General features: G+C 33.0%; 1 protein-coding gene across 1 annotated transcript; it reads left to right on the forward strand.

The window, feature by feature from the left end:
- The first annotated feature begins 3,964 nt into the window (after window positions 1-3,964).
- On the forward strand, window positions 3,965-20,275 carry LOC133191718 (nucleoredoxin-like). Its single transcript, XM_061327455.1, has 7 exons — window positions 3,965-4,336; window positions 5,116-5,370; window positions 13,324-13,528; window positions 14,185-14,273; window positions 16,084-16,174; window positions 16,998-17,107; window positions 17,850-20,275. Exons 1-7 carry the CDS (start codon window positions 4,031-4,033, stop codon window positions 18,042-18,044), a joined length of 1,251 nt encoding a protein of 416 aa, XP_061183439.1. The 5' UTR covers window positions 3,965-4,030; the 3' UTR covers window positions 18,045-20,275.
- Window positions 20,276-25,781: the final 5,506 nt, after the last annotated feature.

A 25,781-nucleotide genomic window follows, 5' to 3' on the forward strand; every position in this document is an offset into this window, starting at 1 on the left:
TGCTTGACCTGATCTACATTTTCCTCATGTGTTTTTTTTTTTTGTTTTTGTTTGTTTGTTGTTTAACATCCCTCTCAAGAATTTTTCATCCATATGGAGATGCCACTACTTGCTGGTGGAGAGCTGCAAAATTTGACCTATACTTTGCACTCAGGGCCTTGAGCAGTAAGGGATCTTTTTTGTGCCCACATCAACTGCTAGGCGGGACTTCGGTTTATATGGTCTAATCTGAAGGACTGGTCCCCACATCCCCAGTGGATTTGAACCTGAGACTTAAGGATTAAATCCTTACTCGCGACTCTAGATTACAAACTCTATCCTTTGCGCCACATGGGGGACTCCACAAGATTAAGTGTTTTGAGCAGTCCTATTCTCATGTAATTATAAACTCTATGTTGAACAAACCTGCAAAGATGATGTATGTAAATGTTTCAGGGTACCAATCCTTGATTTGACTTAGATTTTCTGGATTAATGACCAGTTTTTTAGAGAAGGTTCATTCAAAGTAACAATATACTCTTTGGTGATCAGTAAACATAGATGATATATCCTGCTTCTGATGCTGGATGTAACATACATTTTCAGGGTTATTGAGCAGTTAAATCTAACCCAGACCAACTTGCATAGATTTTGGATCCAGGTGATATACATTACCAGAGTGTTTGTTGAGTGAGACTTTGCCTTACTAGTAGATAACATTTATAGAAGTGAGCTTTGTATTCTTTGATTAGGTATGTTTTTTCTTTGCTCAGGATATATATACCATCAGTGCCAACTACCATACATTTTATATAATAGATGTAGCTGTTGTTCAACTGAATATGATAAAACTGTGGATGAAAATAATTTGATTTTTGTACCTTTGAATGTATTGAATTCATTTGTAAAAGCTGTTATGATACAATGTTTGATATTTTATAAAAGTTTTTAGCATATGCAATCAATAAATGTATCAACATTTTTATTTTATTATACTTTTTACCCTGCAAACTTCTTAAAAACAGAATAGTAATGATCCATTTAACTGATACTAGGTTAGTGTCACATTGTACTGGTATATCATGTATACTGAACTGTAAATAAGAAACATCTAAATAGGTAAAATCACAGCATGAATCATTGGATTATTAAGAAGTGCACTATCTTGTGCTTTGGTATGGTATTAATAATAAATGTTAAACTATCATTTTTTTTCAAATTAACAATTGATATGCTTGAATGACTGTATTTTGACTAGCAGTAAAAATAAAATGATTTTTAAGCATTTGAATTATTTTGATTCATGGTCTCTGCAAGTTTAATGATAGCAAATATGTATATTGAACATGGCATCCACATATTGCTATACTGGATGGGGCATAACTTTTACTGAATCTTAATCACAACCTTGAAATTTTATGTAGTACATGTACTCTTGGTTTCAACTGGTCAAATGTATTCTTAAATCAGAAAGAATTTAAACAAATATAGGCATAGGTCAGAACTTCATCAATTAGTTGGAAAGCGAATGCACTCAGTGACTATATGGTTTAAAAGAAGCTTGGTATAAATAGCAGGAAAAACTACTTGAAGTCCACTGTGAACTTTGTGTCCTCAACAAAACAATATGGAGTATACTATACTTGGTCTAAAGAATAATCTATGTCTGCATTCACTTTTAGGTTAAACTGTTTTGGGCATTGAGAGTTTGTTTGTTGTTTAACGTCCCTCTGGAGAATTTTTCACTCATATGGAGATGCCAACACTTGCCGATGGAGAGCTGTAAATGAGCTATGCTTGGCACTCAGGGCCAATGGGCAGTGAGGGATCTTTTTCATGCCAGCATCTACTGCGACACTGGACCTCTGTTTGTATGAAGGACCGGTCTCTACGTCCCACAGTGGGATTCAAACTGAGAAAAGGATCAACTAACTCCACGACTCTAGAGCATTGGCTCTTTCCACTGCACCACGTGGGCGACAGCATTGAGAGTTAAATGTGGATATCAGAACAAGCTACTCTGGGCTTATACTCTCTATATATTGATTGATTGTATGTTGTTTAACATTCCTCTCAAGATTTTTTCACTCAAATGGAGACACCACCACATGCCGGTGGAGATCTGCAAATTTTGTCCTGTATCGGCACTTACGGCCATTGAGCATCGAGGGATTTTTTTCGTGCCAGCACCTACTGCGACACAGGACCTCGATTTATACGGTCTCATCTGAAGGACCGGTCTCCCCATCCCACAGTGGGATTTGAACCTGCAACGTAAGGATCAACTCCTTACTTCGCTACTCTAGAGCAGACGCTCTAACCACTGCGCCACTGGGGCAACTACTCTCTATTTAAGTCACTTGTGCAATGACTTTAGTTTAATTCAACGTTTTGTACTGATCATGTTGAGTCACATTAGCACAAATATCTTTCTGCTGACCTTGACTAATGACCATCCGCAACTATTCTGGTTGGAAACAATATGTTAATTAATGCATAATAAGTGAAATTACTATGAAAGAAAAATGGTCTACTTAAACCACAAGTTATATTTATAAAAAATATACACTGGTCTCCTTAAGTCATATGAGAGAAACATAAAATATTAAGGAGACCATTTTTTTCATATATTTTTAGGAGGCATTTATTATGAAAAAATAAAGCAAGAGTCGACTAAATGGTGTTCTATAGATCTTTGATCTGGTATTTCTTTTTAGAAAAAAGCAAATTTAAAAAATTTGTATATTGTCTCCTTAAGCCATATATAATGGTCTGGTCTCCCAAGTCCTTAAATCAGAGTTATATATATATATATATATATATTGGGGTGGGGGGTGGGGGTAAGTATACATGTATTTACATGTATTCCGTAAACAGAGGTTTGCCGCTGGATTAGATCATAGTTTCCTCTAACATATAGAATTTAGAATTTCGACTGCATCACAGGCACTTGTGGACAGACCTGGCCCCGGCCCTTCTCCCTAATACAGCCCGAGACTTTAGGACTTAAATAAAACTCTTGCTGTGGCCTTCGACATTTAGCTATAGATATATCGACGACGGTTGAATTATCAATTAACATTTTGGCTCAGTCGGTAGAGCGCTCGCTCCGTGATCGAAAGGTCATGTATTCGAATCGCGACTGACCTAAGTAAGAAAACTAACTATGAAAAAGCAACCATAATTTATTTTAACAGATTTTCACACTCTTTAATTCATGTATTCTGAACAAGTAAATTATTAAATGGGGACTTGTATACCTTTGATAAATAATTGAATTCCCCCCACATACCCCATGTCCCTCCCCCACCCGCTTCATCATGATAGTTTATTTTCTAAACTTAAAGACTTCTATTGTTTTTTAAAGCAAACAAATGAAGTAGCTATGGAATTTTCTGTAGAAATATTTTTCAATGGCACATTTTCAAAGTGACGCTAATTGATGAATAAATATCGAGGTATACTTTTTCTAGAAGTTGTAGAAAGAAAAAGAACCTGTTAACTACTACATTTTGATAGCTTTTTAAATGCAACAGAAAAAAACTCTAAAGATTTTTTCAAAGTGTGTTAAACACTTAATTATGCAAATATGCCTAGAAATATGTTTAAATCTGTTATAATATTATTATTGTGAATTCGATATCCATTTAGTACGCTGTCCCCTGCTATTTTCATTTTAATCATTTACTAGGCCTATATGAAATGGACTATAATTATGAATTCCTAATATAATATCTGATAAATAAAAAGATGCTTTGCTTGAATATGAGAACTGTCGACTATTGAGATTGGTTGAAATCGTGTGATAAAAGAAGTGGGTATACTTCTTCCGGAGATACTGGTCAGAAAAGTAACCAGTCAAGGCATGCATTTTGCGGACTTTTTTTATTACCTTAGACGTTATTCTCACAGACATTATGAGTATAGCTATTTGCAGCGGCGTTTAAATTTCCCGCGGTTCCAGATGTCAATTCCATCGGCTAAACAGAATCTAATTTTAGAACAAAGCACACATTCTGGCATTTCAAGGAGTCTGCCTCTCAATGTCGGCATGGCCAAAAAGCTAGAGGCGTTACTAGGAGATCATGTCCTCCGACAGAATGGGGACACCCTGGAGCAGGTGCCTGTGGGGACAATGTGTGGGGAGGGGCGAGTGGTGGGACTCTACTTCTCGGCCCATTGGTGTCCGCCGTGTCGAAACTTCACGCCGTTATTGATCGATTTATACAAAAACGTGAAAAAATCTGGCGACAATTTAGAGATTGTTTTTGTGAGCTGGGACAGGGATGAAGCGAGTTTTAAGGAATATTTTTCATCCATGCCCTGGACAGCTGTGCCATTTGATCCTAAGAAAAAGGTGGGACGGATCTCTATAATTATCTCGATCTCTTATTCATGTTATTTAATATGTTAATGTTTTATTTGTCATGTATAATATCCAATGGCGCGCCTTTGAGCAATAAAAATACAATCAAATCAAACTGCGTTACTGTAAGAGAAATTTTCTTGTACTTTTAAATTAATCACCAGATTTTTTTTTAACTTGAGCATCTACACCTAGATCTAAACAGAATGATAAAAAGTGTTCATCCTAAAATCTGATTACAAAGCTTGCACTGCAATGTTCATATTCTTAGAGCTTTTTCAGAAAAGATAAGTCTATTTAAAAGGCCATTGAAGAATTCAATCTTAGACTAGGATCAACATTCTTCTGGAAATTGAATACTTCATAACATCTTTAAATCTTTGGGCAACTGTTACCTTACGTATTTAAGTTCAGGACATAAAGGCATTATTTGTGTATTGAATGTTCTAAAGAATTTAAATTGATTCTTAATTGATTTCTTCATGAGCATTAAAGGAAGAGGGAGAAACAATTTGCACTCCGTAGTCCAAAGCTGGGTTTTCATAGGGGTTTTCTTTATTGAAGTTAGCATGAACAGTATGAATGTGCAGTAAAGAGTTAAGGCCCTTGTCACTCATGACCTTTGATAGCTTTCATCCCTTCCCTTTAACATGACTTCATACTGTAGCTCATTTTACATTATTTATTACATATATTATCAATTGGGTTACATGGACTTGTTGTTTAATGATGCTTGTTTGCTTATTTATATATTCAGTATGATTTTGTAGGCAAGATTGACCAAAAAATTCCGAGTACAGGGAATTCCCAAATTTGTGTTAATTGACGGAGAGACAGGTAAAGTGATTACGTGTGAAGGCTATTCCTGTGTAATTAATGATAAGGAGGGATGTGAGTTTCCATGGAGACCAAAAAAATTCCATGAAGTTATTCAGGGGAAGTTACTATGTAGTGATAGAAAAGAAGTTGATGCTTTGGAAAATCTGAAAGGAAAAACCATGTGCCTCTATTTCTCAGCACATTGGGTAAGGATTAACCTATAATACTGCTTTAGCTTTAAAATTTGGCAGGGTTTACATTTTTTGTTTGACTCTTTTTTTTCCTTTGTGTACATTGTTTTTTATAATCATACAGCATTAATGTTTGATAATATTTTCCTAACCAGACAGATATGGTCACCATAACTGGTCAGTGTGAATGTGAGGATCATCATTTTAATTCAGGTTAAAGGTCAATTTTTAATGTAAACTGTATAATTCAAAAGAAAGATAGATTTTAGTAATTTGAAAAGGCAAAGGTTGAATTGGGATAAAAAAGAAAATTTTAATTATTATCCTTTAATTTTTACACAAAGGAAATTTTGTTTCACCTGCATTGTGTGCAGATCAAGTTTATGTCTCCCAGTTGATTCAGTATGCAAGAGCATGTCCTATATACAAACAATTTCTAAAATGAGGCAAGCTATTGACAAATAAGTTGATGATAGAGGATATCAACAATCTCATTCGCAAATTCCATGGTTGATAGTCAGTGACTTTATTTGAATATACAATCTTTTGTTCACCGACATTTTTCATACAGATTGTTTGGCCATTATTTTCACACTGAATTGACTAGAGATTTTTGGTTTACCAGAGCATGACAAGGAGCACATGATAGGTGTGACAGGTTGACAGGGGATGCTTACTCTTTCATGGCACCTGATCCCACCTCAGTTTTCAGAGGTCTTTGTTGCCTTTTATCATAACTCCTCTTATACAATTGAATTTAATGAGACTTTCACAGAATTCTTTATAAAATAGTGCACCTCCTATTTTACTTTTTGATTGGACACATATTTCCGGTCTCCAATAGCAAAACATAGACACTGCCCCCCCCCCCCCCTCCCCCCCGTAGAGCAAAACTTCCTTTTTATAGGTATCATGAATTGTGTTTTGACAAATCCATGCCAAAGCTTTTGTTGTTTCCTGGGGGTTGGGGGTTGGGGTGACATATGTTTACTATGTTTACAGACAAAAAAAACTTTCATTTTCTTACCAATTTCAGAAGAAATTGCAACTAAAAATTTGTACCTTATCAATCTGATAGGTTTAATTTTACACGAGTTAAACATACAGAAAAATTTGGGGCTCATTTATCCGTATCCATGAGTATTTTAAAATCTGGTGATGTTTTAAAGCTTGATTTCAATGGATAACATTGTCTACCCCCTTATTTTAAAGAGTTGTAATTAAGAGCAAGTAACTATTTGACACTGGTATTTAAATTATTAGTCAATAAATCACTGAACCCTTGTTTACAATCAAAAAAGTTTGTATGGCCAAATTGTCATTAATATTGTCAATAAATAAAATGGATGTAAAGTGTAAGTGGGAATCAGGAGTTAGTGTGCATAGTTCTTCCTTTAATATAAATGTGTTATATTTGCATTCATTAATTAAAAACTCAGGTAAAAATCTGACACCGTATGCAGTATATGACCAAAGAGCAGATGGTAGTACAGTTATAACTGTCTCTACAGAGTGTTCCCTTTGAAAAGTTTGTAAAATAAATAAAACAAGTTCAATATTTTTGTTTTTTCTATAAAAAAAAAAAGCCTGCAAGTACATGTAAATTAATGTGAATATTAAAATGTCTTGTATGGGTGGCCATGGCATTCGATAGACACTGCACAATTAATGTAAGATTGTACCGTAAATCTAGATCTGTAGCAACTGGAACTGTGGGAGTCCAGATACAGGTGCCAAAGCACTGAGTGGCTTCTAGGTGATATAACATGTATCACTCTTCATCCTCAGCGTCATACCACCATTGTTGTTACATCGTCACTGACCACCATCAGTAACCACCAACTTCATATCGGTGCAGTGGTGCGTTAGCAATTTTGTCTAGTGTATAATATATTCCACAATACTGTCCATCAAATTGTGGCCTATTTTTATTCTTTTCTGTAGACTGTATATAGTCTTCAAAAAAAAATAAAAGATAATGATTATAATGATGGAGTTACATGTATGATTTCATCATTTATTATTTATATTCAAAAGTTTCATAAAAAAAAATTATCATTGTAAGGTGCAATCTAAATTACAGCACTCCTTTATCATGTTTAGATCTGTGAACTAAATTGAAACTTTATTTTTACTTTGAAAAAAAGGTACATTGTACATTTGTTGTAAAATATTATTCTTAGTTGAATTAAAAAAAAAAGACTGCAGAATCAACACAATGCAGTACTGTGCCCTGACTGGCATCTTCTCCCTCTACAATGCTCACAGCTTTCCTTCTGTAATCTTACCCTAACCCTAGTAATGGTTTTAAAAGGTTTAAAGTTTTTGTGATTTATGTCAGGTTTGATAAATTTTGACACAAAATATTTCAGGTGACCTACATTTAAGGCATGTAATAAATATTTATCTACAAAATATGCAAAAACTGTGCAAAGGCTTTCTAGTGTATTATAAATTTCAAGTACATGAAAATTTATAATTATTAAGTTGTAACCTGCTCTCTGTTAATGTTTTATTAATTCATATTAATTGAATGACTTGTATAAATATATATATATATAGTTGTATTATTTTTATGTCATGCCATATATTTAATTTAATCAATATTTATAATTTTCTCCCACTTGCGCAAAAGCATAGGGACATTAAATCTCTAGTCAATCATCGGTCAGTCTCTCTGCCACAAAATTTTAACCTGACATGGTCATGACTTTTGAATGAGAGAAGATATACATGTAGGCTTTCATATTTCACGTGTAATGTGTGTATTACCTGTGAGAAGATCTTTCCGAATGTACTAAAATTTTTAACCCCATGGACTTGACCTTGAAGTTTGACCTACTTTTGTACCTTTAGCACCGTAAGGGACATGTTTTTCAAATTTTTACAAGTGCATTACCTGTGACAAGACCTTTCCCAATACATAATGATTTTTGAACTCATGACCTTGAACTTGAAATTTGACATTTTTTTTCCAAAATTTTAACATGTTTAACCTTGGCTGTAACTTTTGCACCTGAAGAGATGGGCATTTCATATTTTTTCTCATGTGCATTACTTTTGACAAGACATTTCAGAATAAACTAAGATTTTTGACCTGACAGGGCCTATAGCAATTTGATTTGACATGAATCTTGGCCATAATTTTTGCACCAAACATATTTAGCTTCCCAAATATTTAAGCATTGAATTATTATTTTTGGATGTCATCTGTTGTAAAACAGCACCTGGCGATGAATTTAATTATGCACATTAGCAAGGTATAATAATTTGTCGGCAAGACCAGGTGCTTTAACTTATATGACTGACAACATCAGAAAATAATTTAATGCTTACTGTTTACATTTTCTAATTTTCTCCCTTAAATAATGATCTTCATTAATCTTTATTTTAAATTTAGCACCTTTCAGAACTTGTACAGGGTAGAGACAGCTGAATTAGAGCTATTGTGATAGGGAAGGCAAATAGATATTGTGAGGGGGGAAATGACCAATAAATTTTAAAACATTATACTGTTTGATTTTTACAATCATTTAATCGGGAAACATTTTTAATTAAATTGACCAAAAAAAAAAAAATAAATAAAATAAATACACATTATGTTGCTCCTAATGTATTGAAAGTGTACTTAGTTCCTACTGTGTACTCTTGTCTTGATTAAAGGTTGAGGGTTTAGAATGTTCCAGTAGGCGGTTGAATGATTGAGAATTTTCCAATGGATTTCAAGAAAGAAAACGCAGTGATTATGTAAATATAAAACTTTTCTTTGGCAAGATGGACAGCTAATCTGTAATACAACAGTTATACTGATCTGTTACACAACAGTAATAATGATCTGTTATACGACAGTAATACTGATGATAGATCTGTTATACAACAGTAATACTGATCTGTTGTACTGATTTGTTATACAATAGTGATACTGATCTGTTATACAACAGTGATACTGATCTGTTCTACAACAGTGATACTGATCTGTTATACACCAGTTATACTGATCTGTTGTACTGATCTGTTATACACCAGTTATACTGATCTGTTATACAACAGTAATATTATTATGAGTAAGACAGATCTGTTAATTATTCTTAAAACCAAAGAAGGTAAAGGGCAAGGTTAAGGGTAGTCAAGGTTGTAGGTCAAAGGTTAAGTATGAATTATAGGATTTTTATCTTATTTAGGAATTTCTTGTTTTTACTTTCAATTGTAATAATGAATTTATAATAGTCCATATTTTTCACTCTGTAATCAAAACCATTTTGTGTGTGTTAAAACAGACAAGCTTATAAATATATTTTGTATGGTGGAAGGAGAATTCAAGGCAAGATGGTGCATTATGTACAAATTTACTTGTGTGTTTTTCCTGCATTTAATGAAAATAACATAAAAACAACAACTGTTTGCAAACATTTCGGTTTATGCAGCAACTGATGCAGGGAGTGTAGAACCTTCAGGCACATTAAGCTAGGCATACGCAAGTGCTTCCACATCATTTTCACAAAAAAAATATATAAATAAATAAATAATAATAATAATAAAACAAAAAATTAAATCCCATCATAAATCAGGCAATACTTTTTCTTCTTTATGCTTAATTTCATGATGAGGAAATAAGCATTTTAAACGTTGAAACTCAGGATTATTTTAATGAACTCTCTTTTCTTAATACTCAAAATTAATGTGTCAGAAATGCTGAAAACTCGCCAGCTTCGGGGGCTTCGCTCCCTGACCCCTGGACCCATTGGGGGCCTAAAAGCGGCCCCCAAACCCCCTGCCTTGATTTGCTTCCACATTGAACACCCCCTAGCTATGCCCCTGACCTTGCCATTGTAATATTGTACACATATAATGCTCTGAAAATCAGTTTCCAACTGTATCAATGATAAATGGAAAACTCATTTCTTCTGGGAAAACTTATTTTAGTAAACTTAAATATAAATATGATATAGAGTGTAAATTGCAAATTTTAAGTTCCAAACATCTTTGTGTTATAATTGATATAATAATTAATACATTTAATTTTAGTGATAATTAAGGAATTGTTACAGAAATACTTCCTTCATCTGAATTGCTAAAATGATCCTTTGCTCTTTTCATCAGTGTAACTGTCACTTAATTTAAATTCAATTTGTGACCATCTGAGGGCAGAGATTGGCCCGAAGTTTGGGGGTCAATTTTTCCTATAAAAATATATTGCATAAATCTCTATTTTTTCACTCAAGAAGCAGTTTTTTATCGTGCAGCATTGAATCTGATGGGGGGAGGGATTATCAGGGGTCTATGCTGTATACTTCTGATGCAATTTAATGTACAAAGAAAAAAAAATAAATTTTTTCCCAAAGAACAAGGATCAATACACATTAAATTATAAGGAAAACGTTTTTATCAAGTTTTAAACAGAATTATGGATAAAGAACTGAACATAGAATGTTCTCAGCTGAGTATAATTTTTTTTAATGTGACAATGTGACAGAGTCTTTTAAGGCCCCTTGGTTACTATCCCTCCTCTCTCTCTCTCTCTCTCTCTCTCTCTCTCTCTCTCTCTCTGTAATTTGTCATTTTCTGGCTTTAGTTCAATGATAAGGAGAGAAGAAGCTGTTAGTATTTATCTCTGATTAATTCATACTGTTACAATATTGCTTAGTGATGAGACAGTAATTCCCTGTAATCAGAAATGTCTTGCACTCCAATATAAAACAATCCAATGAATGTACCACTCCTGCATACAACATATGTAAACAGAAGATAATTAATTAATTGGTGTTTGACCTGAAGAACCAGCCACCAGACAAATTGATTGAATTAATTGCCAGTTAGAAATCTCAAAAATAAAAAAAAATATTTTCATGGCTTCCACAGAATGGTAACTGATAAACTAAACCTTAATTAAAACAACTAAACAGAGCAAGACTTCATAAAAATGTATGGTTGCTGAATGTTTCTTGGAAATGGCAGAAATGAATCTGAATTTAATGATTGAGATGATCAACCCATTAAAGGGCCTAGTAATCCCCCCCCTCCCCCCAGCCTGTGTTAGAACTGATCTCTAGCAATTTAGTTTGAATTAAAGGGAAAACACTAATTAATGTTTATTTGTTGCTAATTTGGAACCTACCTTTATAATATAATCTACATATTATATACTAATAGATAGTTTTCCACAGGCATAAGTTTATCAAGTGTTATATCACATTGGCTGCCATATTGAAGGTCAGCATGCTTATATTCTTTTACTATTTAATGTTTAACCAATTTTCATTTGTCTTACTGGTCATTGAAGTGTAGGGAACTTTTTTTCTGAAGAATTAATATACATTTACTGGGGTTTGGGAGGGGATGGAGGTGTTAAATTTACCCCAAATGACTAGTCATAGCATTGTCTACAATAACTTATTCATCTAATACACATTGTCAGTAATAGAAATGTTGGGGAGGTTTACAGACATGAACTCCTTCACTTCAGTGACAAATTAATATCTTTGCCATGAGAAGAATGTCATGTTTGTAGCTCTCTGAAGTCAGCAGCTGTTGTGTTAGCCTAACATTCTGACTTTGAAGGTGAACATTGTAGCAGGCATTAATGTCTGTTCTAATATTTTAATCTGCTGTCTATGGGAAATGAAATGTATAATCACAGAGAAGATGGGTTGTCTGCCCTTGTAAGGCATCTTGTTCACTCTGTCCGAGTGACTTCTTCGCTGATCCGCTACTCTCCTCACAAACCCTTGGGAATATGAGAACGGAAGAGAAGCGGATCAGAAACCCTTGGCTAGCAATGATGTCCGAGTGATTGTATATATAGTATCAGAATAGAGTTACTAGTAGTTTAGTCTCTAACAACCCACAATAACTTCACACACATTAACCTTATGGTATATCCAGAGTTTGAGTGATGTTGTTATCTAGAGAAAACATATCCTTTCTGTAATACTTTTAAACTACTGTAAACGTCCTTTTTTTTCCATGGGGTCATTATAATTCACAGAATCACAATTTTTGGGTAGAGTATTACACAGATTTCTCGGACTGCCTTTCTTATGACTTAATTGCACTCTAAGTATGCTGGACAAATTTCTATTGTTAAATGTGACTGCGTACATAGGGTAAATTAATCCAATGCAGAAAAAGTATGCCAAAAGTGCATACAGATCCTAACTAGTACAGATAAATGCTGAAAACTTTTGTTTGAAAATGAATTCCACTGTCTCACACCAGTGTACAGTGGTATAAAATGATTGAGTTTTTATCCTCGGCTTCAGCAGCTTCTGTATCCAGTGATTATTATAATGGCTGTCTGAACTAAGAATACCTCCTTAGTGTCATGTTCTACTAAGAGCATCTTTAAGTTTTTATTCTTTGTTTCTAATAAGAACTTATGTCATCTCAGTGTGAATGAAACCAGGAAATCCATCATTTTCTTAACAGACCATTCACTACATAACATTTTAAAGGAAACAAAGTTTGTTTATTTTTTTATTCAGTCTATAATACTGATGTTTTGATGCAGACAGAACAATTCTTTCTGATCAGCTGTTGAGTGATTCAGTCTATGATTTCATAGTTTACTGTAGATTGATAATTATATGCAAGCAATTAATATTGCATAATTTCGCAGCAAGCACCCACTGGAAAAGTATAAGTCTTCTCTGTTATTTTTATGGTGCTGAAATACATTTATAAACTCCTGATTAACTGTCCACTCATAAATCCAGGTTCTCCTGTATGACGTCAACAAGTCATTTCACGATACATACTTGTGTAAAATAAGAAATAAAGCAACTATATTAATATGATTAATAATGATGACTCTAAAGAGAAATGTGTGAATATTATACTCACTCTGTTTTGAATATTGACCTTGACCTGGTATATTGTTTATACTCACTCTGTTTTGAATATTGACCTTGACCTGGTATATTGTTTATACTCACTCCATTTTGAATATTGACCTTGACCTTTCTTTTTCAGTGTCCCCCCTGTCGTGCCTTCACCCCGATCTTGGTCAAGCTCTATAAGAAGTTACGAGAGGACAAGAAGAATGTGGAGATTATCTTCCTGTCATCTGACCGATCCCAGGAATCATTTGACCAGTATTTCGACACCATGCCATGGCTGGCCGTACCATTTGGAGATTCCAGAATTGAACAAATGAAAAATTTATTTGCCGTAGATGGTATGTATTTGTTTGTTATGGAATCATTCCTTGACAGGGGTAATTTTAGTTGTTAACTACATCTGCATGGGAGACATATCAGGGGAAATTTTGTCATATTCCTCTAGCTTAGCTCTCTTTTTAGAACAGCTATTTACATGTGAACTATACATATTACATCTTTATGAAATCTCTTGAAAATAATTTTCTTAAGGGATGTAGCATCCTTTTTCCTAGCATTGGTGTGGGGTGGGGGTTATCCAGAAAATAATGGAAAAGCAATTAAAAGAAAGAAAAGTGACTGAAAAATTTTGACAAGAGGGGGGTAGCTGCCATAGTGACATTCTGCTCGTAGTATGTACTTTGTCTGTAAATAATGGTATTTAGGATGTGCTATTAGTCTAGATCTGTGTTTGTACTTTTCCTGTCTGTAAACAAATATTGGTAATTATGTCTGTCTGTCTGTAAATGTCTTTTCTGTTTATGGTTTTATTTGCCCGTAATGTGATATGGTTTATTTTGTATATTGATTTTGTCTTTCTCTATGTAAATGCCTATTTTGTACATGATTTTGTTTGATTGTGAGTCTTTTCTGTCTGTAGGTATACCTATGTTGGTTGTAAATGCCTATTTTGTACATGATGTTATTTGATTGTGCAAGTCTTTTCTGTATGTAGGTATACCTATGCTGGTTGTACTGGATGATAAAGGAGAAGTCATTACAATAAATGGTAGGGGAGCAGTCATGATAGACGAAGAAGGTCTGGTAGGTACAAAAATATATAACTATTCATAAGTCTCCTTCTAAACAAGGCATGAAATTGTCAAACTTAGTATAGTATCAATAGCCAGGTAATTCAGTTCTATTTCATGTGTGTGCCTTAGAAATATTTGTCAAATGGGTATTTTATAGGGCTGTCCCCGGTGCAAAAATATAGATATTCCGGTATATTGCATTTCGTTTACAAAAAATATCATATTGCGATACATTTTTCCAGTACCGATATACAGGCAAAATGCTTGGGCTTTAGGTTTATTAAGTAAAATATGAAATTTAAGATGTCAGAAACGTTTTCAATCATGCCAAACCGTACCAAATGGTAAAGGTTTCTGTTTGGTTGCATTTTGTTGCCAAACTGTAATATTTACATTTGCAAATGTTTTCTTTTATATAACACTATTAAAAGCAACGCGTATCTATATCCGTATAAACACAGGTTCCTCATGTCATTAATGTTCGACATAATTTCTCAGTGACGTCATAAAGGGTAGACGCGCAATCAGTGGATCAAACAACATTTTTATTCCTTGCGACAAGACCTTCCTTTGGATACCAACAATTATAATCCATTGTCCTTGGCTTTGGAGTTTGACCTACTTTTGAAAGACTTTAACCTTGGCCAAACACGTGCCGTTGGGTTTGAAAAATAAAACGTTTCAGGTGTTAAAGATTATAATCAGGCAAATATAAAATATGAATAAGTCACACAGCCCTTCGGGCTTTATGGAATTTGATCTCGTGACCAACCCATATTTATATCCCGACAGATGTTTAAAAATGATACCTTATTTCTTAAATAAAATCAACTAGAACTTTTTTTTGTTACAACATATTTATAAAAGTTTTTTTACACTCTGCTTATAAATGGAGGTTAAAATAAAAAAAGAGCATTTTAACTGTTATTGAAAATAGTGCAATACATATTGCAGTACAGTTAAAAATATCACAATATATTGCAATAGGAAATTCCCAGCCGATACCTAGTCGTAGTACTTTATTTTACTGTGTGCATGGTGAGGGCTATTTGCTTTAGTATACTCTGCATCTAACCCCAGAAAAAAACAATATACTGTATTTTTTTTTCATTTTTTTTTATTGGTTAAGTTAAATTGAGTTGTATATCAGGTATGGCTTATCTAATGGTAGGTGTTAACTGAGTGAAATGTAAACTGTACATAGGCTTTAGAGATCTCATGGTATGATAGCTTTATTGTCTGTCAGATCCATCACTAGTGATAACAGAATTCTCCCCACAGAAGAAAAACATATGTGCAGATTGACTTTGACATATCTCTTCAAGTTTTAAGGATTCCGCCTGTGTCTGAATTATGAGTGGATGAGGCCTCAATTCTTACGTTGTAAATACAAACACAAGGTTCATTTTTTGTGGCAATCTGCAAAGATATTATTTTCAGCTGTAAAAAGCAAAATAATTGTGTGAGGCTTCAAACCTTGGTATAAAACATATATCCAAGATGTCAGGAACAGACAGAATTTGTAATATGCTACATTTAATGCTGACATTCAAAAGGAGGTCTTCACTGTGTAATTGTGTGTAACACACTGATGTTCTTTCTACAAAATCTAGAAAATATTTGACAGACTGTTAGATATGCTACATGTTCTAACTATTAAAAGTTTAAAATAAATATCATTTATTTGTTTTCACCCAAATCTGAAATAAATATACTATCAAAGGGTCAAGGTCAAATTTGAATCACAAAATTACAAAATTGTCCCAATTTAAAACATTATAAAACACAACAGGAGTTGATACCTGAGTATCTGTTGACAGGAGTTTCCATGGCACCCCAAACCTGTGAATGAACTTACTGGGAATGTGGCCATCCAGCTGAATGAATCTGCTTGTCTGGTTCTCTTCACAGGTAAATGTATACTTATACATGTATCTACCTGTCTGGTTCTCTTCACAGGTAAATGTATACTTATATCTATATATCTAGCTGTCTTCACAGGTAAATATGTACTATAAAGGGGGGTATTTTTGGGGGTTAAATGAGAAAATAGTTATTATTTATGTGTTAAACAAAGGGTGAAGATGAGTAATTAGTTATATTATACTTTCTTGTAAATTAGTTGAATCTGATTCGTCGAGAAACATTCGAAGATGAGTAATTATTAGTTATAATGTGTTATACAGAGGGTGAAGATGAGTAATTAGTTATAATATGTTAAACAAAGGGCGAAGATGAGTAATTATTAGTTATAATGTGTTATACAGAGGGTGAAGATGAGTAATTATTAGTTATAATGTGTTATACAGAGGGTGAAGATGAGTAATTAGTCATAATGTATTTAACAGAGGGTGAAGATGAGTAATTAGTTATAATGTGTTATACAGAGGGTGAAGATGAGTTATGATGTGTTTAACAGAGTGTGAAGATGAGTAATTAGTTATAATGTGTTGTACAGAGGGTAAAGATGAGTAATTAGTTGTAATGTATTATACAGAGGGTGTAGATGAGTAATTAATTATAATGTGTTTTACAGAGGGTAAAGATGAGTAATTAGTTACAATGTATCATACAGAAGGTGAAGATGAGTAATTAATTATAATCATTATAAAGAGGGTGAAGATGAGTAATTAATTATAATGTGTTATACAGAGGGTGAAGATGAGTAATTAGTTATGGTGTATTAAACAGAGGGTGAAGATGAGTTACTATTTATAATGTGTTTATAATACAGAGGGTGAAGATGAAGACATTGAGTGGGCCACAGAAGTCCTTACAGAGGCCGCCACTATAGAACACAACAAAGGGGAGGATCAAGAACTTTTCTTCTTCTTTGGTGGAGATGTAAGTTGAATTTTCCTAAAGAAATTTTCTCTCATAAAAGACTTTCCCAAACTCTCAATCTTAGTATTTTAATTTCATTTTTGAAATAAAATGTATAAGAATGTTTGCATCTATGTAAAGTAATTCCATTTCTGAATCAATTAAATTAACTAATGTTAAAATGTTCGTAAAATGTATACTACATATTTCATTTGTGGATCTATCCATGCAGGGGACGTGTATTTTACATTACATATTTATGGATAAAGCTCTGTTCATAAAACTTTATGACATTGCATATTTATGGAAAGCACTATCCAGAATACCTTAATCTATGGATAGCTTTATCTATGAATAGCTTTATCCAGAAGACCTTTACCTATGGATAGCTCTATCAATAGAAAACCTTTATCTTTGGATAGCTTTATCCAGAAGATCTTTCTCTATGGATAGCTTTATCCAGAAGACCTTTATCAATGGATAGCTTTATCCAGAAGACCTTTATCAATGGATAGCTTTATCCAGAAAACTTTTATCTTTGGATAGCCCTATCTTTAGAAGACCTTTATCTATGGATAGCTTTGTCTTTAGAAGACCTAATTTTCTATGGATAGCTCTATCTATAGATCTAAGACCTTTATCTTTGGATAGCTCTATCAATAGAAGACTTTTATCTATGGATAGCTTTATATCCAGAAGACTTTTTTCCTTGGATAGCTCTATCCAGAATGCCTCTTAATAATGTTATATTTTTCCACTTCAGGATGAAATCTGTGACTCTGTTAGAAGTTTTGCTAAGCTGCCAGATCCCTGCCCTCTGTTGGTTATTCTAGACTTCCCAGAACAGAAAGTTTACAAGTGTGCAGAAAAAACAATCACCAGTGATGTTGTCAAAGACTTTGTCAGGGGGTACTTTAGTGAAACACTGGAACCTATACTACTTAGAGGGCCAGAATAGAAACAGGAAGTCTGATGCTCAGAGGCCCAGAAAGTCATTTTGAATCTAAATCATTTAATACTACTATTGTATAGAGAAAAAAAGTAATCTATTCAAATAGAGAATGATAGGGTCTGAAGGGGGGATAATCCCTAGTCTTCTCGTTTTCTCCTTCAGTATTTGAGTATGTGTTACATTTGATATCTGTGTTACATTTGATATCTGTGTTACGTAAATCATGTATTTTGTCTTACATGTATGTTCATTTAATGAACTTATTCCACTAAAAGAGGAAATACTGTAAACAAACTATTATTTGCGTCAATTTTTATTCGCGCTTCGTCAGTTTGAAAACAATCTGCGACAATTAGTTATTCTGACTGAGGAAACATTCTCTACAAATACAAAGCAAAATAAATGGTTCGCGGCGATCAATGTTCACCAGTTAAAGTAGGTCACGAAACTCTTACAAGCTAATAAAAGCTGGTTTACAGTATTATGGTAAAGCTATTATTTGTGTCACTGTTGACTGTTAAATGTTTAGTATGTAAAACTTAAGTAGGCGTGGTTCTCTTCAAGTTTTTTAATTTCCTTTTTTTTTTACTTTCCTACAAAGCATTTATAAGGTTGATTTTTGGTACAGTACTTATCTAAAGACTTAACAGGCTTAATACATAAATGTCATTCATGTACTATAAAATACTATAAAATATGAAGATGATGCATTTTATGTACTATCTAGTACAATCATGAATTAGTATTTTCATTTAATATGAAATGTATATTGGTTTTGGAAATAAAATATTTTATGTTCATAAGTCCACACACCAAAAAATGAATTGGTATATACTAGGTAGAGAACTATTACTCCTTATATATTACACAGTGTTTGATATAGAAATAACATTTTGCATTCATGTACATTTATTTGTTTTTATTTGTTTGCTGCCACTGGTAATAATGTCATATTTTATTGTTGATATTAGAGTGAAATACCATATAATGGTTACAATACATCAGACCTGTGTTGTTACATGCAGTCATATGTGTATCACTATACATATTGTATTCCTATACATATGTGTATTCCTATACATACATGTATTCCTATACATACATGTCATGAAGTTTAGATGAGAAGGTTATAGCCACTACATTGGAAATTTTCATGGACATTCTATTGTGAATTCATTCTTTTTTTATTTTGGGTATGATTTTAATGAAATATTCACTGAGCTTGTTAAGACAATAGGCACATTGGCTTAAATTTAGCACAAACATGCTAAATTCATAGGCTTTAGTCCATTCTTTATATTTATTCAAAATTTTTAGAATCTCATTTTGTGTTAAGCATTCATGCTGGTGAAATTTTTGTATCTTAACTTTAGAAACTGCATTTGTATCCCGAATGTGTCCCTACATTTGTATTCCACATACAGTAAAACTTGTCTAATCCGGCCACCCTTGGTTCCAGGGAAATTGGCCAGATTAGACAACATTCCGGATTAGACATCATTTTGAACAATTAAAATAGCTGAAAGGGACTTGAAAGTTACATCATACTAGACAAGATTTCGGAATACACAAAATACGGATTAGACAAGTTTGACTGTACTAAGAAATGATATTTTTTTAAAGTATATATTTGATAACTTATGTTCAATAAAGGAAATATAACTGAATTCTACTAAGGAATTGGACCTCCCTCAAATTTAACACAAGCAATATTGCAAATATTTTATAGTAACATTATTTTTGACAATCATATGCATTTAGAAAGCAAGATTTTCATGCTATTCTGATTTTAAAAATGTAATTCTTCAGATATTTTAAAGCACATATCATGAGTATAATTAATTATGTAAAGAAATTACGCAATTTTTTAATGGATCTATGATCTGTGTCATTTGTATGTTTAGACTGTTTAAAAAAGTTACTCTTTGTAGTTTTGCAATTATGAGCTTCTTGCTATAGCTTGCATTGCTCTGTTTATTATTATTTCATTTTCTGCTTGATGCTGAAATGAAAAAACTGTCAAATCTTAGTGTGTCAATAGATGACTTTTTTAGTCTAAGGCTAGCTTTAGTTCAGCATTTCCAAATTCTATGAATTGTTCAGATGTGTCAATGTGGCTCTTTGCTGTTGTCTGTATTAAATGATTTGTGAATTAGTAACTATAGAGCATTGTATTCGTTTGGTCAGTATTCATCTAAGATGAAAAATTATTTAATAAAGAGTCATGGAGTTACATTTGTAATAGTTTGTATGCAATACTTGACTTCTGACGTAAGAATTTAGCAGTAAATGACCTAGAATCCCCATAACACACCCCCCCCCCCCAAAGTTGTAATAGAGAATCATTCCACAATGAGATCTGTCATATAGCATGTGTCTCTGATTGAATCACCTTTCAAAATATATGATTACTTTTAGAAAATTTAAAATCGCAAAATTTTTCAAAAATTAGCAACATCAAAACATGCGACTTTTCTATCCTTTATACAACCATTCCTCAATGATGAATTAAAACTAGGCTTTTTGATATCATAGACAACTGCTTGATTAATAAAAATGGAACCCAAAAATTTTCATATCTAATGTAAGTGGTCATCGACAAAACTACTTTGTTAACCAGAAGTCTCTGATTAGACTGTAGCTCTACTGGCTTATACTTAACAAAAGTACAGAAAGGTAGCACTTGGACTTGAAATTATGGTATCAGCAATAAATAAAATAATGATCCTTGGTTAAGTCTCTGAGTCAAGTTTAATTGCCATTGGGCAAAAACTGTAGTAGGCATAACATTTTGAAAGATTTTTGTAGAAATTTCTAGTTTTAGTAACCATGGAAACACCCAAACAAAATCAAAAACTGATAGAGAGAATTATGCATCTTAATTTAGTCTACTTGTATACCAAGTTATATTGAAATGGAACTTAAACTGTTGGAGGAGTAGCATTTTGAAAGAATTTCACAAAAATTTCTATTTTTAGTAACCATGGCAACATTGTTCAATAAAATCAAAAGCAATAATCAGAATTATGTATCTTACTGTAGTCTACCAATGTATTAAGTTACATTAAAATTGGACTAAAACTGTAGTGGAGGAAGCATTTTGAAAGAATTTTATAGAAATTTCTATTTTTAGTAATCATGGTAACACCATTCATCAAAATCAAAAACTGGGTAACAGAATTATGAACCTTAGTGTAGTCTACTTGTGTACCAAGTTATATTGTAATCAAATTAAATCTGTTGGAGAAGTATTTTGAAAGAATATCAAAGAAATTTCTAATTTTAGTAACCATGGTGACACTGTTCATCAAAATCAAAAACTGGGTTAGAGAATTATGAACCTTAGTGTAGTCTACTTGTGTACCAAGTTATACTGTAATTGGATTAAAACTGAAGGAGGAGTAGCATTTGAAAGAATTTGTAGAAATTTCTATTTTTAGTAACCATGGCAACACCATTCATTGAAATCAAAAACTGATATACTGATACACAAAATTTATAATGTATCAAAAGTGAAGTGTACTAGTGTACCAAGTTATGTTGAAATCAGACTAAAACCTGTTGGAGGAGAAGCATTTTGAAAGAATTTCAAAGAATTTTCTAATTTTAGTAACCATGGTAACACTGTTCATCAAAATCAAAAACTGATAAATAGAACTATGTAATCTACCTGTAATCTACCTGTGTTCCAAGTTATATTGAAATCTACAGACTACAACTGTAGGAGGAATAGTGTTTTCAAAGAATTTCAAAGAATTTTTTAATTTTAGTAACCACAGTAACACTGTTTATCGAAATCAAAAACTGATAAATAGAATTATGTAATCTACCTGTGTACCAAGTTATATTGCAATGGAACTGAAACTGCTGGAGGAGAAGCGTTTTAAAAGAATTCCACAGAAATTTCTATTTTTAGTAACCATTTAAACACTGTTAATTGAAGATCGTTTTTGAAATTGTTTACAGACAGTCAGATGGATGGACGACGGACACCTTACTATGGCATATTAATTAAGCTCTTCTGGTCTCTGACCAGTAGAGCTAGAAGTCACTCTGATTCTACACACATTATGTCAAGTACTCTGAAGTCGATATCAAAAGGATGCTGGAATTCTTCATTGACAACATCTATGCAGTCTTTGGAGACCAGTTTTCCATCAATCTGTTGGAATTTTATTAGCATTCAATATTGTGCTCCTTTATAAGTTGAACTGTTTTTATATTCTCATGAAGCAGAATTTTTTTGTAAGTTTTATATGACCCAAAAAGTCTAACAAGTAGTACCTACAAGTATATCAAAATAACAGTATCATGGTCATATGTCTTAGTAATAAACATTCATGAAATTTCAGTGTATCATGTGACAGATGCTTATTACACATGATCAATATTCCACTGTACCATATATAATCAAAAACTTAGAGATTTTTTTTTTTACAGAAAGTCATTTTTTCAACATACATGTATATAAGGCATCCATTCTGGTATATCACATCATGACAAGAGGCCCATAGGCCACAATACTCACCCTGAGCACTTTGGCTAGCGAAAAGCAGATATCAGTTCATTATTGAAAAATTCCAGTGTATAAGTGGTTCCAACCTAACCCCACCAAGGGGGGTCATGATTTAAACAAACTTGGATCTACACAAACTGACTAATTACGGCTTTAGAAGATATTTAAAGTTTTTCCTATGTAAAAATTTGATCTTCTTCTGTGGCCCGGCCCTACCCTTGGGGGTCATGATTTAGACAAAATGGAATTTACACTACCTGAAGATGCTTCTTTTTTAATATGGCTAATCATGGCTTAGCTGTTCTTGAGAAGAAGACTTTTTAGCTCACCTGAGCAGGAGGCTCAAGTGAGCTTTTCTGAAAAGCTAAATTTTATCTAAATTACTTTGATCCTCTGTTGTGACCCAATCCTACTACTGGGGTCATGAATTGAACAAACTTGAATCTACACTACCTGAGGATGCTTCTGTATTAATATAACTAATCATGGCTTTGTTGTTCTTGAGAAGAAGATTTTTAAAGATATTTCAGATATATGAAGTACATGTAGATGTATATTTTGAGTAATTTGATATATAAATGATAAATAAATAAATTTAAAATAGTTGATTATTACAAATAAGGTATTAATTTATTACCACCAATCCCTTTAGATCCCCCTACACATTTTTAAACAGACACTCACATTCATTGGCTGTATGCTTGTTTTCTATTAGTCAAGAGGTTTTACATTGTCTGGAGTGAATATTATTCAGTTTGAATTTCATGGTTCAGGACATAAAGAGTTATCTTATGATTTCCTGAATTTATTTAAATCTACATTTATATTTCTGACATTAATTCCTGGACAAAGACAGAGACATCTCTACAGTTTAAGTCAGACTGACTTGGTTCCATAAACCGAACCAGTTTTCATTACGTACATCAATGTTGAAATGATATAATGAATATATATTGAGAACTGGATATTCTTCTTTCTGATATTTTTGCCAGGAATTCCTATTCAAATATTCTTATGTATAAATTTGATTCCTTGTTGTGGACCCACCCTACCCCTGGGGGTCATGATTTAAACAAACTTGAATCTACATTACATGAGAATGTTTCTGTACTAATATGACTAATCATGTCTCTGCTGTTCTTGAGAAGATTTTTAAAGAAATTTCCTATATATTCCTATGTATAAATTTGATCCTGTTGTGGCTTCATCCTCCCATGGGGGGGGGGGGGGGTCATATTTTTAAACAAACTTTTAACAATACTACCTGAGGATGATTCTGTATCAATATGACTTCATTGCTGTTTTTGAGAAGAAAATTTTTAAACATTTTTCCTGTACAACTTTGATCCCCTTTTGTGCCTCTAGCCTACCCCTGGGGGTCATAATTTGCACTGCACAAACTTAAATCTACATTTGATACTGAAGATATCACATAAGTTTCAGTTTTTCTGGCACAGTTGTTCTTAAGATTTTTAAATTATGTAATTAAATTTCAACTAATTCTGTAATATTTCCCTTGAAAGACAGCTTAATTGGCCCCTCATTTGAAACAAAAGGCCCAAGGGCCTTGAATCACTCTTCTGATAAACTGTACAACCTATCACTTCTATTTGAAGCCTCAAAGTATCCTGTATATTTAGATAAAGCCTTGAAATTCCAAAGGTAGGTCATCATGACCTACATTTTAGATGAAACACTCTGAGAACCCAAGATGATATTAAGCCAATTAGTACCTAAGAGTTGGTCATGGTGGCCTACTTATCACTTGTCATTTTCTGAGGACCCAAGATGCATCAACTAAGTTTGATGATTGTAAGCCAATTAATACCTAAAACATTTTTAAAATTATAACCATAAAACTTCAAAAGTAGGTCACAGTGACCTACTTTTCAGATGACATACTTTGAGAACCTGACAAAGTTTGATGATTCTACGCAGTACAGTTAAGGTGCCAAATGGAAATATCGGCGAATTTTTTAAATAGAAAATATATTCTTTACAAGGATGGGCGTTTCTTTTAAGGACTTTACTATTATCGGACAAATGCAATGTGGTTGAAAACTACGTGTTGAGGACGATTGGATTTCCTATTTAGACTTGTCACGTTATATTTCCTAAAATCACGTGACTGCCACATCACGTGAAGTATTGAGGTCATCTATAAATTCTAATATTGCAAGGGCATAACCAAGTTAAAAATCTAAGTTTAACATATAGTTATTTTCAACACTCTTTGTAGTTTGTGAAAAGTGCTGCGAACCTATATAGATTCTACTATCTAATTGCTAAAATTGCATTTGTTAGACCTTATGTTGAATATTTTGCTGGTCAAGTACATTAAATATGGATATAATTAATTCATTTGCAAGATTTCAACAGGTTCGCAGCACTTTTCAAATATCTTCATACTTCTGGAGTTTATGTGTAAAAGCTTGTCATAATTCATTGAGGGTATGCCCTTGCAATATACTGATTTATTACGACCCTTCTATTACCCTTCAATGAATCTGCATACAAATATACGACAGTATCGCTTGTCTAGGGAATGTACTGGAAGTATATGAATAAAATCATAAAATAGACATCGCATCCAAGTTAATTGCCTCTTATATATCTAAAATTTATATTTTATTTAATTACAAAATACATTTTTCATTGTATAAATATAACTTGATCTGCCTCTCACAGCATACAAACTGCGTCAAATGTTATGATATGACGTCACATTGACAAGTGCATTGCGATCAGTGAATTGTTTATATATTGCTGTGAGGGATTTAACCAACGACAATAATGCATGCACTAGTTAATATTGATGTAGTTTAAAGCTATTCAACAGTTTTAAATAACAAATCATTTCATTTTGTAGTAATTTGAAGAAGTTATATTTTTGTGTGATGTCATAGTAAGCATTTCCCGAATATGAATATTTAATTAAAGCCATAAATTTTCAAAAGTAGGTCACCGTGACCTACTTTTCAGTTGTTGTACTCTGAGGACCCAAGATGCATCAACTGACAAAGTTTGATGATTCTAAGCCAATTAGTACCTGAAATATTATTAAAGCCATAAATTTTCAAAAGTAGGTCATGGTGACCTATTTCAGTTGACCTATTCTGAAGACCCAAGATGCATCAACTGACAAAGTTTAATGATTCTAAGCCAATTAGTACCTGAAATGTTTAATTATAGTCATATAAATTGAAAAATAGGTCACAGTGACCTAC

The sequence above is a fragment of the Saccostrea echinata genome, unplaced genomic scaffold (assembly GCF_033153115.1).
Source record: "Saccostrea echinata isolate AGI-Se365-2 ecotype Australia unplaced genomic scaffold, CSIRO_AGI_Sech_v1 ptg000024l, whole genome shotgun sequence".
NCBI classification, from domain to species: Eukaryota; Metazoa; Mollusca; class Bivalvia; order Ostreida; family Ostreidae; genus Saccostrea; species Saccostrea echinata.